This window comes from Ooceraea biroi, chromosome 3, assembly GCF_003672135.1.
Source record: "Ooceraea biroi isolate clonal line C1 chromosome 3, Obir_v5.4, whole genome shotgun sequence".
In the NCBI taxonomy this organism is placed as follows: domain Eukaryota; kingdom Metazoa; phylum Arthropoda; class Insecta; order Hymenoptera; family Formicidae; genus Ooceraea; species Ooceraea biroi.
The window spans coordinates 12325826-12341448 of NC_039508.1; the positions used below are offsets into that span (position 1 = coordinate 12325826).

Genomic DNA, 15623 nt, shown 5'->3' on the forward strand with positions numbered 1-15623 from the left:
GAGAATGCAGTCTAGATGCAGTCTCTCTTGAGACGAACAAAAAAGGATTCGATTTTGTTTGATCATCCAGGTTTTATAATAAATCAATTTGTTATCGTATGCAATATCATGTCAATTCTCTCTGTAACTCTTGCGACGTGCATCAAATTTTTATAATTCGTAAACTGGAAAAATTACAGAGTCGTTTCGACGAAAAGGTATGATAACTTTACGAGTTACTTAAAGAAAGTACAAATGGCAAATATTTTTTGATAATTCGAGCAAACAACCTATAAAATATTATATACGACTCTTATATCGACCATCTAACCGTAAGTACCTTCATATTTACATCATATTCCGCAGTAAGTATACCAACGGTATTTCCGCTTCGACGTAACGGTTCGGCACACTCGCCACCGCCAGAACAAACAATATCGCAGAGGTTGTACGACATTGGAAGAATTTCCGTGGCTTCCTCATGAAAGTCATGCGGTTGGAGGCAACGCCCGCGATCGTGAACGAGTTTCCTTTACTCTTTTTTCGGGCCCTTCAATCTCGTCCTTTCTCTCGTCACGACGTCGGTGTGACGCGGCTCTCTCGCCGTCACGGTGGTCCATTTCGCTTCCTACACCCTTCCCGGTGGGTCTTCCATCGAATTATGAGAACCGCCGTGGATCTCGCCCGGGCTCGGAAATACGGTGACGTCCGGATGACATCGTGAGAGGGTCGATAAGGATAAACGCTGGAAGAGCGATCAGAAATTTCCCGCCCGAGAGGGAAAGAGAGACGAGACACTGAAATGTCGCGTCGCTAGCTTCTCCGGATATTCGACCTAACTTTTCGATATTTGAATAATTTGATCCATTCTTTAGCATAAATTGTGGCCACACGTTAAACGATGCGAAAATAGATTATTCATGATGTTAAAAAGAGTTTCGTGCGAACCTCTTATTTTTTATATTTAACGTGCTGCGTCATTGTTTCAAACAATCTAATTTTAGATATGATTTCAAACTATTTAATTTTAGATATGAGATATCTAATGCGCAAGAATAACAAGAAAAGGACTCACTCACATAAGCAAAGTTGCAGGATCGCGGCGAGAAGGGCTGCGAGTTTCCGCGCTGCCATGAGAGTCGACCAGTTTTCTGATGAGTCTTTGGGACACCAGTCGGCGATCTGGGAATAAAAAGAAAACATTGTTGCATTTATCAAGAAACGCTGTAATCCTTACCACAATTTTTTACTCAGTTTGCCTTAATGAGAAAAAGTAATCTCATAAACTTTGCGCAATTAATCATAATTGATAGACATTCCAATGATCGTTATGAACTGAAGCAGTTCGCAACAGTTTCCGTCACGAGAAATTTGTTTTTCGCTATAATCCTCACGCATCTCTTTCCCTGCTTTCTACTTCATCTTCAAGTCGCTAAAAGAGGGAGAAAGAGTCCATTTTAATTATCGTCCGTCTTAACTCTCCCGATACCCTCGATGTCCCAGAGGTGAAAGAGTTAGTAAAGAAGAAGAAGGAAGCAGTCGAGAGGATGGCACAGCGGAAATGAAGGGAGAGAGAGAGAGAGAAACAGAGAGAAACAGAGAGATCGAAAGTAGCTTCGAAGCAAACTAACCGCAACGCCAGGGGCTCGCCGACTGTAATTAATGACCATCCCGTAGTTATCCTATCACCAATTAAAGGAGTCACGTCGAGAGAGGAGGCGCCTCTCGTTATTTCGACGGCGTTGAAAATCGCGCAGGCGTCGTGCACGTGCCCGATTAACGCGCGGTTCAACTCTAATAAACGGGCGCATGAACAATGAAGCGTAAAAGCCGATTAAGCATCAGCGAAGTGCACGCGAGTTTCTATCGCACGATTCCTCAGGATTCTCCAGACTGAGGAGATAAAGAGGAAAAGAAAGTTATTGTATTAGAAAAATAAAATAGCGGTAGAAACAAAAAGAGTGCAGAAGAATAACTAGAAAACGTAAGAACGCGCTAAGTGAATGATTCCATTTTAATGATCCACATATTAAATTGATATGACGGAGATGGAAATAATTCAGAGAAATGGAAGAGAAATGTATGCATTTTATTAGTAACGAAATTGCCCAAGAGCACACAGCACAAACAACGCAAGCGGAATAATATGGCACGCTTTTAGGAAGTCACGAGTTGTCTGCAAAGATACACTTAATCCTCGTCGCATTCAAAGTAACGGAAGCTGTATTTTCCAAGGTGGATGGATGTTGAATGATACCAGCAGCACAAATCCGCAGTTTCTCTTATCAGATTACTGCTTGTCTGAACTTTCCAAACACCGTTGTGAAAGTAAATATCATCTCGAAGAACTTCAACTTTGTGAACTCACATCTTAGACATCTTCAATCTTACGACAAAGATTTTTGTTTATTAAATAATACATTCAAACATTACGCATACGCTAAAAATTACAAGATCGCGAATAAGAAAAACATACAAACACACAGTAAAACTATAATACTGATTTGATACTATTGTGATTCAGTATCTATAATGAATAAAATAAAATTAATATATTTTTCAATTTTTATGAAAAAACTGAAATATTATTATAATTCTAATGAAAGAATGAAGGAATATTCAAGGTGTCTTTTCCTCTCCGCGCAGTTCTTGCATCTTCACACCAGACAACGCATTGTTCTTTCCGCGCCGTTGCCGTAATCGCGCTTTTTTCTCGTCAGCGGAACATCCCCCGACTCATTCCATGATGTCGATAAAACCGCGGATGAGGAATTTTTATTCCCTCGCATGTCACGCGATGAAAGAAAGTGTCGACGCGCGGCCATCGATCCCGCACAAGCCGCACCTGTTCCCAACGCAAATCAATCTGCAATCCGCTATCACCCCCGCAACCTCTGCGATGCACTAATAGTACGATCAGAGTTAGGCACGTAAAAAAGGGTGTGTCAATCCGTATTTTGGCCAAATGTATCCCGCACATAATGGCTGTTAGTTTACAGGATAATCAATTCAAAAGTCAAGTTAAGCGAGAAATTTTGCACAACTTCTTTTAATATATCTTTTATTAATAGCTAGCTAACAATGACGATAAGTATGAAATATTTATTTTACAGTGTTCCACACTTATAGTATTTTCAAGAATAGGTTCATTCGTCCAATTATAAAAACATAAAAGGTGCACAGAAATCTTTCGATTCCGCGCGCGCGAAAGTCGTGACATTTCGCGACTAATGGAGAGAGAAACAAGTTTCACGCGGCAGGCCTCTAAAATTTTATTGTACACTCTCTTCGTGCACGAGCGAAATCCCCTGTCCGCGTCGAGTTTGCATGAAAACGCGAATAAGCGTCACACAGCCGTCGACGACGCGTTCGCAGCGCGGTGCGCACTCCGGGCTTCATCCCCTAAACGAACATCGCTCTCTCGTGGCCAATCCATGCTGTCCCGCACATCCATCCCGACATGCCGTCATGCCACCAACGGCCGGCGACGCGATGCCCATAAAGCATCAAAACGGCGCTTCGTTGCGGCAGCTTTATGGCGTAACAGCCGATGCACGGCGGATCGATTCGCTATTTGTCAGCAGTCATCTCGGAAGACAATCCACGCTCGGTTGGTGCATCGAGGTGAGTTTCAGACGAGGAGGAGGAGCAGGAGGAGCGTTACCATGTCGAAGAAAAATGGAAGAGAGCGGAGGGGAAAGCGGAAGGGGATGGTTATAGGGGGCACAGTCGGAAAGGCGCGATTGATTTATTGCAAAAAGAGGCCGCGGTAAGTGGACTATTTTTCAATAAATCGTTCGAGAACGAGAAAGAGAGAGGGAGAGAGAGAGAGCGAACGATGGACGCGCGAGCGGTCGGACGGGCGGGCGGTTGGGTGGTAGCCGATGGAAAAATGGAATTTCCCCGTGGGAAAATGGAATTTTGAGCGCACCGAGAGAGCCTTCGCGAGGAGTGCCAGCCGTCATACGTGCCTCAGTCACCCTCCGATGATTTCGCGGGTGTTTCGATACTCTCGCGAGCGAAGTGGGGTGGTTACGTACGGGTGAGATACGTGCGGGGCGGGCGAAAAGGGGTGAGAGTGGGCGGGAGGAAGAGAGAGGGAGAGGTGTGGGACGCACACTGTAAGTTATGACTTTCGTCTCGCTCCCGCCATCGCAGCCGCACCGACGGGCTCTATGAATGTATGCATGAGATACGAACTTTATGCTTTATGCATTGAACGCGCTGGCGATAAGAAGTCGCGCGCGCATGGCCAACGCGACGCCACGTTTCGTGTTGGCGAGTGTACCCAAAGAGAGAGGAAGAGAGAGAGAGAGAAAAAACAGCTTCTTTCAGTTGTCAATCCAGATTGACACGATCTATTGATTAGTCATGCCCGGTTTAATTTGCATGCGAGATCACAGCGGGAATAATTAGACCAAGGGCAAGACGAGTAAACTCCAATCCAGCTTTTTAATTTGATATTTGTAATTTGATGTCAAAAATTTCGATCGAAGAACAAATAGTATGTCTACTATTATTTTACTGGTTGCTGATACGCATATTGTAGAAGTCATCGTTAGTCATGTGCAACAATTACGTGCGCTATCGTTGATCGTATAATATCATACATATCGAATATCACGAGAATGATAACGAGTGATTATCTTAATACGTCGGCATGAATAACTTAATTCCTTTTTATAATTAAAAGCGACAGGAAATGAGAAGGTTTTAATTTGCGAAACAAGAGATGAATACAGAGGCAGAAATGTGTAACAAAGTCTTGCGCTTAACTTGATTTCAAGTGATTTGATTTTAATCGGATTTTAACTCCGGACTTTGCTACTGAGACATTGAATGCTGAAAATGAAGAAGTTGTGAAAAATTCTAGCTGAAAAGAGATTCAAGTTGAAAATATCCGTAATCCGAGATGAGGTACCGCGATCTCTCAGACGACTTATAGATACATCCGCGATCGATTGCGGTCTTCTCTGGAGACTAATCTCTACGACGATCACCGTATAGTCGACTGCAAATGAAATTTAGCAATTTTTCAGAGTTATCCTTCAGATATCGCATTCGAGTGATTTCGCGCGTATTAAGGAGCAATCAATCAGTTTCTTAGATAATGATGCGTCCGATAATATCTCGGATAACGAGAATACATATTCCAGTATTCGGATAACGTCCGAAAAAGCTAACTATACAGCAAACTATTATACTACATACAGATGTTTCCTATCAAAGTACACGGACGACATTTAATAGAACCGTACTAACATCGTTCGTGTGCTATCAGTACATGCAGGCACGCTTTGAAAACGGCGTCGCTTTTAATCGCGAGCTATAAAGCCCGTAAGCTTTGGCGCGCATTCGTGCGGGAGGTGCGGAGAGCGCCGGTGAGATGGGGGATGGAAGTCTACCCCCGCGGAACCGTTTATAGACAAGAACGCGCACGATCGGACGATTACTCTCGGCGCGGGGCGCCCTGCGGCGGTAATAACTGTCTCCGCTCGAAATGAAGAGACAGTTAATCTAATCTTCGCAGTAACGACAGCCCGCGCCCCGGGATTTATTCGTTCGTAACGACGTAAACCGTACAAATTGACGACCGGCACACGCCGTCCTAATTGCTTTCCGTGCCTCTCCACCGGTACGCGTGATAAATCCTTAAACATTAATTCGATTGTTAGGCGTGCACGCGGGCACCTGCGCTCGTACCGCTCGTCCACGACACATTCTTCGTCCCATGGTACCACCGCTTGTATCTATGGAATCGAGTATCCTGGCCTCGTAAACGTAGAACGCTGCTAACACGTTTTGAATTTTTAGCAGTTTCGACGTCGTAATGGATTCTCCGGGTGCGCTCCTCGAAATATCGATGTCGCTTTAGAATTATTTTATGCCCTTCTCATTGCGATATTTGTTTTGCCAAGCTACGCGAATAAATACATTTTATTGAACTGTATCATTACTGTAATTGTTGCCCCATATTAATTGCTACAGGTCTCAGAGAAAGAGGGAGAGAAAGACAGAGCGTCTCTAAATGCCGCCTGGAATTTAATTCAAACAAGCACAATGCCTTAATTCATTTTGCCGTCACGGCGCATTTTGCGCAAGCCGTTATCGTCGGGTAATCGATTTTATCAGGACAATTTCGTTGCCCCTTTCGGTATCTGTCACCTCGCGCAGATTAATATGCTCCATAATTCCGCCGCCATTAACGAAGGGGGTAGTGCACATTGCGGTAATAAAAACAACGTGATTATTAAAAAGTCGCGTGTGCTCGTGCGACAACGACGTACGTGTTTTCGCCTTCCACATGACGTGCCAATTATATTTTTAAAAGCTCCCTCGCCGGGGCATCCGCGTTTAGTGGCCATACACGCACGCACGTACGGGCAATATAAAGGGAACCGTGCTCTCTTCAAGTACCACACCGCAGGACGGCGAACGTTGTTACGCGACAAAGTACGCGCACTTTTAGCCGCAATTCCGTGTCATTTCACCACCGTTAATGAATATGGTGCAGACGGGATAGAAAAGGGAGCTGGAGGAAGAAGAGAATGTTCTCTCTCTCTCTCTCTTTCCCTTTCGCGCAGAGAAAATGCGATCGAGAAGGATCATTTCACGGCTAGCGGCGAAAGCAAGTTCAACTTCGTAACGCGAACCCGCATCACAGAAGGCCGGCTAAGCCGCGCTTAGCAACTCGCTTGTGGAAAATTTGAAGTACGCGGGGAATTCCTACGGAGGGGGAGGGAAAAGGGCCCGTGGAATTTCTACCGTGTGGCCCGAGGTACATTATGCAACAGAATCGGAACTCTTTCGCGGAGCTCCGGTTAATTTCTCTCGAGTCATATATATGTACGTAGTTCGCCCGGAAGAGACTTCGCTCGGGGGTGATACTCGGATACCCGGATACTAGAATGGAAGCTGAGTCAAGATGGCGTGAGACGAACGAGTCCGTCCGAGTTAATTCGTCGGACGACTTTCTTGTTACATGTACTCTTTTCTTATACTTTAGATGTTGTATTTAAATGTATGTGAAAGTAGTGTTCGTAATTTGGAGCGATTTGTTAACTTTGTGAGCGTACTGATGCTTGGTTGACGATTTAAAAGATCTCGAGTTTTACAATCGCACGTCAATCATATTTATTTCCGATTTTTTCACAATCCTACGCTGTTGTGGTAAAAATGGGGGCTCACCAAAAGTCGCATATAACGACCGTTCATTAATCTTGAAATCGAGGCAAGAAGTCAGATCCACGCGAACCGTTCGAAATGCAACTCGATATGCCTGATGCAGGTCTCCCCGTCGACAGCCGCCGAGGTGTGCCGCGACATATAAAACGGCATATATTTAATTCGAAATAACAATGGCGCGGCTCTGTCGCGGACACTTCGGCGGCGATTAAACGGCTCCAATTTGAAAGGTAAAACCACCAAATTTGATTTCGCGTGCGTTTCTATGCGCCGAAATCCCTCACTGTCAGCTTCGCGCTCGGCACCCACCACCGAACGGGAAATAACGCACAGCCACCAGTTCCGAGCGCGTACGAAATAATCGTGTGAGAATAATGGACGTGTGGTGGCGAAACTGGAACGTGGCCAATGAAGACGGAAAGTTTTTCCGTTATCCAAAATTTTTCAGTCATCATCAGAATAAATCGGTCCTGTCCGGTTACATGTCATGTACCGTAATCATTGCAGTATACGTAAAAAAATCATAAAAAGAGAATTTGAGAAATCAAAATTCATTTGTTGCTAAATTTTTGCCACTATTGAATCATACATCATATGTTACGATATGATGAATGATAATTTATTAAATTTGCATTGTCAAAAAATAATACAACATTCCGTCTTTATATGAGACTAAAATAACAGGATTGTAAATTAATCTGTCGTTGCTGAAGTTGTTCACATAATTAATTGATGCGGCGCTTAGAATCGCAGATGCGGTGCGGAGTGTAAAAAGGAGTATAGGTACGCCGAGAGTTAATGTTGCATGAAGACGGGCTTTTTTACGAGAAATTTCAACAAGTTCGGTCGTTTATGGAAAATCAACCGTTCTGTTTTTTTTTCCTCTCGGCATTTGATCGGGCATCCATCAATCTGCCGTACAACAGCTCTCATCTTACTGCTAATATACTCGCTGTTATGTGTGTTCGCCGGAAATCGGAGTCTGCGATTAATGTCTCGTGACATTGTCACGGTATTGTTCACCGGCATATTGCACGATGCACGCCAGGTTTACAGATGTAATTGCGATGTTTACGTCCTGCGAACGTAAACTAATGTAATGCTATCCCCGGCCTGGGAATTTCCGGAATTTCTTAGGACCCGACGTAATTCGTTCGCTGTCGCGGTCTGCGAGCACGGAGACGCGAACTGGCGTTGCCCGACGGCGCAATCTAAGAAAATAAGCGGCGATCTATCGGACGGAAAATTACACCCAGAATTGAAGATCGCGAGGGCGAAAGAGTCTCAAGAGTATGGAAAATCTCGAGTCAAGAGGTGAAAGTGCTTAGCAATCAAAAGAGAGATGTTCCGTATAAAGTAAAATGTGTGATCGCAGTTTTCGCGAGATACGAGATTGGATATTTATTGGCTCATATTGGTCACTTTTGGAGAGCACAAAATTTCAAACATAAAAAGATGATATCAGAAAAATGTATACAATTTTCATAAATTCAAAAGTATCTTTTGACATTCATATTTTGGCAACGTGTTTCCTTTATCGGATAATCCTCGAGACTGCGAATTGTCCATTGGCAAACACGACGCAGCGTTTGAAACATTTTTGTTAATTTTGCACAATTTTTGTTAACGTTAAACCTGCAATATTGAGCTGCACAGCTCAGGTGACAGTCGCCGCTGGCCGAATAAATCTTTCCATTCAATGCGCGCATTACAGGGCCGGTTCTATTTACTCTCGTCTCGACGCCGCGTCTCTTCTATTTCCGAATACACAACTAAACATCCCCGAATGTCTTTTGCATTTCGTGAGCTTTTACGAGAAATGGAACGCTCGCCTGCATTCACGGAATGAAAACCTCGTCCCGCCACTTGTAACGAAATATCGTGCGAAATGGAACATCCGACTGACAATTATTAACCGGCCAATTTTTCCGCACGGGAGACGCGACGGTGAACGCAATATCTCTTAAATATTCCAATATTTGATATTTGATACCGAACTTTAGTATTTTTATCTCAAGCTTTACATAGAAGCTATCCTTCTTCGATGGAAATTCATTGACGTCCTTGCTTTATTTAACTAGATATAAAAAACTATTTCAGAATTTTTATTAATTTTCATAATTCTAATGCTTAGACTGTAAATTCTATATTACAAGGTTCAATGCCATCATAATTTATAATGTAATAAAATAATTTATATTTTTACTGGCCCCTATGAGAAAAGAATCTGTCGACTCTCTTCCGGAATGTTACAGAAGAAAACAGCAAATACCAACTTGCGACACAATGTAAAGCTGGGGAACATTATGTCTAACTCAATCAGTCGATTATATTGCCTTCTACCATATCAGAGACCGCGACATCGCGCAACACGCCTACCTCGTTTCTTCCGAGAGCAATCTGCGCGGGCTGCGAACGACCGTGAGACGCAGCGTGTGTGTCGGTCGCACTCAGCCGCGGGTCGTTTGATAAATTTTATGGAATCGGTGAAAGAACGATATTTTGAACCAACAGCGTGCACACACCGCGTAAGTGTGTTTCCCACGAGCGTTTCCTCCTCCTACTGTTCGGCGTTTGTACCTGGTCGTGACAGGTGGATCGCAGTTATTCAGCCGGGTGATACGGCAACCGGTTACTCCCTCGTACACATGCCCCGACCCACTTCCATCCCCTGTCCTCGCACCCTGCGGATGGTGACCTCGGTTTACACGGCTCCAAAAATCGCTCACCTTTTACTACTCTATTAAATGTACACGAGAAGTATTTGTGGATATGAGAGGAATCAAATAATACGATCTGATAATTCTACTAGATAATAATAAAATATTCAAGTCGAAAAAAAACTCTCCAACAAGACTTTAAATCAGTATAACTTTAAATCAGTAAAAGATATATATATACATCAGATACCACTTTATAATGACGATAATTGACAGATATGAATCTCAGGAATCCAAATAAGGAATAATAAAATCGAAAACGGTTACAAGATTCCGCAACATTCATGTTACGAACAAATCTGAAATGGTCCGAATCTTTGGACATCGTGCATGACGTGTTAAATAAACTCTTTATTGCACTCACGTTTGCAAATCCTGCTTACAAATGCTGTTTCAGTAGTCCAATAATACAGAGGTACGAAGGCCGCGCACCCCCGTTCACGTGACAAGGACACGCGCCCACTTTTCCAGAAGTCTAATCAGAAACGTTTCTCCTTCAGGCTCGACTTCGCGATCCGTTTAACCAGCTTGGCCGAGTCGTGCAACGGCCGTCGATTCCGCTTGTTACAGAGCCCTTTTTGCGGAGAAATAAGCTACACGCGATTCCCGGCATACTATGATTCCTTTCGATCGCAGGCACTCGGACGCCGATACTGGTTGCCGCATTACCTACACCGGTTAAACCCTTATTGCACGCTGCATCGTGTGTACGTGCGCCGTATATGGCGCAAAACGTGCAAAACTTTCGGAGGCATACCCTCCTCGGTATCTCCATGCTCGAGAATTCCGAACGCAATCGAAATGTTCGCCCCGCAAAAAACTTTGGCGCGCTACGGGTTGCACTACTCACGTCTGCTTAGGGTTTTTTTTCCGGAACAAATCGGTCCGATTAAAAAACGCCTCGGGCCTCGAGAACAAAGTGTTTCCGAACTGCGTCCGCTATTGCGATTTTCGTAAAACGGTAACGGTGTAACGTGCTCCGATGGAACGCGTTTCGGAAAGTTACTTGAAGAAATTTCTCTTAAAATCTCCCCCCTGCGAGCCAGTAGTTCGCAGCGCTATAAAATCGTGCCCTCCGTCACGAGCGAAATTCTCCTGTGCCATTAACCCTTTCCGGTCGAGCGATTTTAATCAAAGTCACATAAATTATGTCCCTCTGAAACGGAAACGCGCAACCCAAGAACAGCTAATATTCTTTAACGATCGATCCTTCCGTCGATGTTCCTTGTTAATAAAAGAATAATGAAACTAAAGGAACCAATAATAACGTACACCCGATCGATACCGTAAGATCTATCGCGGCATCCAGATCAGAGTCCATGCAAAGTCGAACGTAATTTTTGGTGCATATTTCATATCGCAAATTGATGTATAGCTTCGTCGCAGCGGCACTCGCGACGTGTCTTTTATCTTCATTCATATTGACAACTTCGCGTTACGAATTCCTGCGGTTCATTCACCAGCCGATCGTTCTCACGACCGCGACGACCGCCCGCGGCGTCCGTGCCGCACGCAGGGGCGTCGCGAAAAATTCGAGAGACGCATTCCCCGTTCGATCGATCGGCCGGCAATTGAAATCGGACGTAGCACGCGCGCGCCTCCGCAGGCTGCTACCGCCGCGTAAAGAGACGCGTTTTCGCTCCAGCCACTCGGAAACGCCTCCGCAACAAGGTAGCGAGTGTTTACCCCCTTACTCTCCCTTTCCCCTTTAACCCCTTGAGTAACTTCCCCGGAATGCACACTGTGATTCCTTTGAGCACTCCACGATGGATGCGCGAACGTGAGTCTGCTCGTGTCGCGTCCGCCCTCTCAGACACCTCGTTTGCCACCCCATTTCGACCCCCTCACGCCCTCCTATTATATAAACCGGGAGGATAGAGAGGTCCGACTATACTCGCGGTTTATATAATACAGCATTGGCAACGCAGCGCACGTATGCAATTCCTCCATAATTCCTTGGTTTGCCCCATCCCTCGCGCCTCGAGCTGTGAGGCGGAGGAAACGAGGAGGGAAGAAGAGGGCGAGTCGGGGGTAGCCGATAATACGATTCCTCGTATGTCCTCGACATGAACACGCGCCGCATTTGCAGCCCAACCCTCCGCGTCCTCCTCGCGCACGCCTCTCCTCATCCCCGGAAAATCTAATCAACTCCTCCGCCCCCGCCCGTCGTCATCGCCGCCACCTCCGAGGTTTCCTTCGCCCTTTACCGTGATTCTACTCCGTCATGCCCTTACTTCATTCTGCAGCGGACGCGTCTGCCTCGGCGCGTTTTATTATGCGACCATATATCGAAGATGCCCGATAAGATTTTGTGTTATAGAAGTTTGACTAAGTGCTAAGAGCGTGGAGAAAGCTCGATCGATATAGAAATTAAGACAGAAATAAATTATTCGTAGCGTCTTAATCGGACGCGCGAAAGTCATCCAGGATAAGAACAGCCGTCTCAACTAATAAATGGGAAAAATTGCAGCGCGTTATTTAGGACTCCTATAATGACGCTACCGAGATCTCGACGTACAGCGGAGGGTTAATTTCCCGCTGCAATTACCGAGGTTCGCAGGGTAGATCGAAGCAAATTTATGCGAGCAACGAGAGCGACATTGTTTCTCTCTCGCTCTCTTCTCTTCTTCTCTCAGCCTGGTCCCTTCCGCCGCATTTTAATTCTCGTTCGCTAGCGCGCACCACGAATATCGGCGATTAAAGTGGCCTTAAAAGGCCGACGGGCCGTATGTCGCGTTATATGAAATATCCCTCGGTCGACGAAAGTCCATTCCGACGCCAGCAGTTCGCAGAGAACGACAAGGACGATGACGAGGACGGCGTCCTGATAGAGGAAACGTGTTCCGGCGCCACGCGGTGCATACAGAACGCGTTATCGTCCCGCTACTTTCCTCGCACGCGTCGAGCATTTTCCACCCCTTCTGTTCACCCTTTTAAAAGCTTGCGGCCATCCAAAGACACGTCGTTCTGTAAATCAAAGCCGCCCGCTCGTACGTGGACCTATCGCTATCGTTCGCCAAGCAGTACGAATTGCAGATTCTTAACGGGTTTCATGGAAAGAAACCATATTCGCGAATACTTACCATCGCTACCATTGTGCTCGGGCGAAGCTTTACGTAACGTTATGACGAACTACCGAAGTTGCGTATTATCGATTGCGAGGGTCTCCGAAATCGAATTTGCGAAAAAACTTTCCATCAATTGAAAATTATTCTCGAATGATGAAATTTCTCTTAAATAAACTGTACTGTGCACAAAATGTCGAGATTAAAATTAGAAGAAGAAAGAATAATTTATCGAGACTCGTTCTACGTCCAATTACCTAGTAAATATTTGTTTCTGACATTGAAGCTAGAATCAAAATTAAGATCAAGCAATTTTGACGGTAGTTAAATCATCGAACGGCAGCTACATATATTACGGAAAAGTGTCGGACGCCTCTTTTGCGTTGCAAATTCTGTCGGCGCGACGAAGTCTCGAAAGCTGTAACAAAATTATTACGTCGTTAATCCGTCGTTGCGAGCAGCTGGGGAAGATTTCACGCACCGCAACGTACGGACCGTCGACCCTTTTAAAGCCACTTTAAACGCCAATATTTGCGCCATGTGTACGTAAACAGAAATTAAAATAGGGTGCGAAGGAAAGGGCTTAGGGTGAGTGGCAAGACCAAGAGAGATGCAGCATTATTTACGTTGAGATATCATTCAACCCTTCTCCACACTACATCTGCTTTTAATCGTTATGTGCAACGATGCACTCGCTCGAACACATTTCATTCAACGTGCAAATAAATGTCCATGCATATTTATTAATACAGAGACTACTATCGTTCCGAAAAAATATTATTTTCCAAAATAAAGAATTCATTTTTAGAAATAATTAAAAATAGTATTTAAATAAAAATAATATTTCAGACAGAAATTCGTCGAAAGTTATTTCTTTTACGATTACACTAATAAGTAATTTTTGCTGACAATGCGTTAATTTCGAATCAAATTTACAGAGAGAGAGAGCTTTTTCGGAGCAGAAAATAGCAGCCGGGGAAAAACTGCATGCTCGCTTATGTCTAATACGAGCCGCATTCACGCCGCAAAAAAAATATGCGCCATAAACTTTATTCTCAAATGAGTGTTTTAAGCGCGGAAGGAGCTGGTGCGAAATGCAAGCGCATCGTACTCACACATTATAGCGCAAGCTTTACAACCCCGGTTGTAAATTTCGTCAGCGTCGAAAAAAGAAAATAAACAAGGTGCGAAAACGCAACGTCGATCCGCCAAAATTTACGATCCGTATATCCGAAACGTCGCGCTGTAAAAAAAGACGGCGGTGTTAATTTTTCCGCCCAATTTTTCACTGCCGATCATCAATTACATTTTGATATTGCACATTGTCAAAACGTTTCCAAAACGCGCGTTTCATGGACCCCTCCGATGATTTAAAAATTGCCTAAAACTCAGTTAAAATATTTTAATAAAAATACCCTGTGAGAAAATACGTACAAAAAAATAAAACGTAATTTCGCTTTTCCAATTTTCACTTTTTCTTCATTTAATTCTAATTAAATAGTTTTTATTGTAATATTTATTTATTTCTCGAGGAGTTTGTGCTTTTTCTCGGATTAAATATGAATTTCCAAAATTTACCGCGAATAAACCACCGATACCAGACTGGATATTCTTCTCTGCTAATATTCTCGATTCGCATTTCGAATGGTTACGTAGCTCTTCGAGCATGGAGAACGCGACGGATATTCTTACTCCGAGCACGCGGCTCACGCGATTCTACAGCCAGCTCCGTTAATTATTTTCCGTGGGCTCTTGTGTACCGCATAAAATGACGGGCAAACTTCGCGATGTTCGTCTCGGCGGAAGGCCACGTGCCGTGACACGGGTGGTAAACTCGATATTCCCGTCTTGATGGAAGCCGCTGCGACTGGTAGCAACAACAGCGACTCCGTGCCACTTTTAGATAGCATCGTCATCGTCGTCGTCGTTGCGTCGTCGTGGCTTTTGCGAATCTTTCATTCTTCCAGAGGCGAAAGATCTTCCGCGGAATCATTAATGAGATACCTCGGGTACATCAAAGTTGCCTGAGAATACATAAAAAATGTATTGTAATTTGTATCTGCAGGATTTTAATCTCGGAGGAAGTCTGAGAATTTGTTGCGTGTTTCATTGTTTCTCACAACTATGGTGAACACAATCTCGCAAGTCGACCAGAACATCGTGATGGTAACGTTCACCCTCGCGTTTCCGGTAGGGGAACGTTTCGAATGCCGGGAGCGAACTTGGCGAATCGTAATTTCAGGGCTTTCGAAACCGCGCTGATCCGCTCCGATGAGAGGGCTCGTCCTCCTTGAAGAAAATCCTCGCTTTTCCGAAGTGGAAAACGATACCGTGCTCAATGCGAAGACAAGGAAGTAGGCGAATACGCGAGCTTCAAAAAGCTCATTATGGAAATTCGCCGATAGACGCTGAGTACTGAAATTCTTCTTCAGTCCTCGATTTCGTTTCAAGATCTTCGAGAGATGAAGTACATTGAGCTTATCGTCGGAAAACTTCATTTTGTATAACCGTGGCAGATCGCGTAATAATAAAGAGAAATTCGCAGCTGAAAGTCTATTTTTTTATTTGCATTCTGGGTTATATAGTCTGCATTTAAAATACATTGTCGGGCAACGGAGATGGAAGAAAAAAAGAAGAAAATTAAAGCAAAATATAGAAAGCATAGTTAAGTGAA

The 15623-nt window shown here is 44.3% G+C and overlaps 1 protein-coding gene across 2 annotated transcripts in view; it reads right to left on the reverse strand.

Annotated features, from left to right (window-relative positions):
• Positions 1-15623, reverse strand: part of LOC105277046 (lachesin) — a 137229-nt gene that overhangs the window by 31918 nt on the left and 89688 nt on the right. For both annotated transcript variants that reach the window (XM_011335183.3, XM_026968704.1), the window contains one exon: positions 1059-1161. In XM_011335183.3, coding sequence (XP_011333485.1) covers positions 1059-1113 — 55 coding nt within the window. In that variant the 5' untranslated portion in view covers positions 1114-1161. The remainder of the gene's footprint in view (positions 1-1058; positions 1162-15623) is intronic.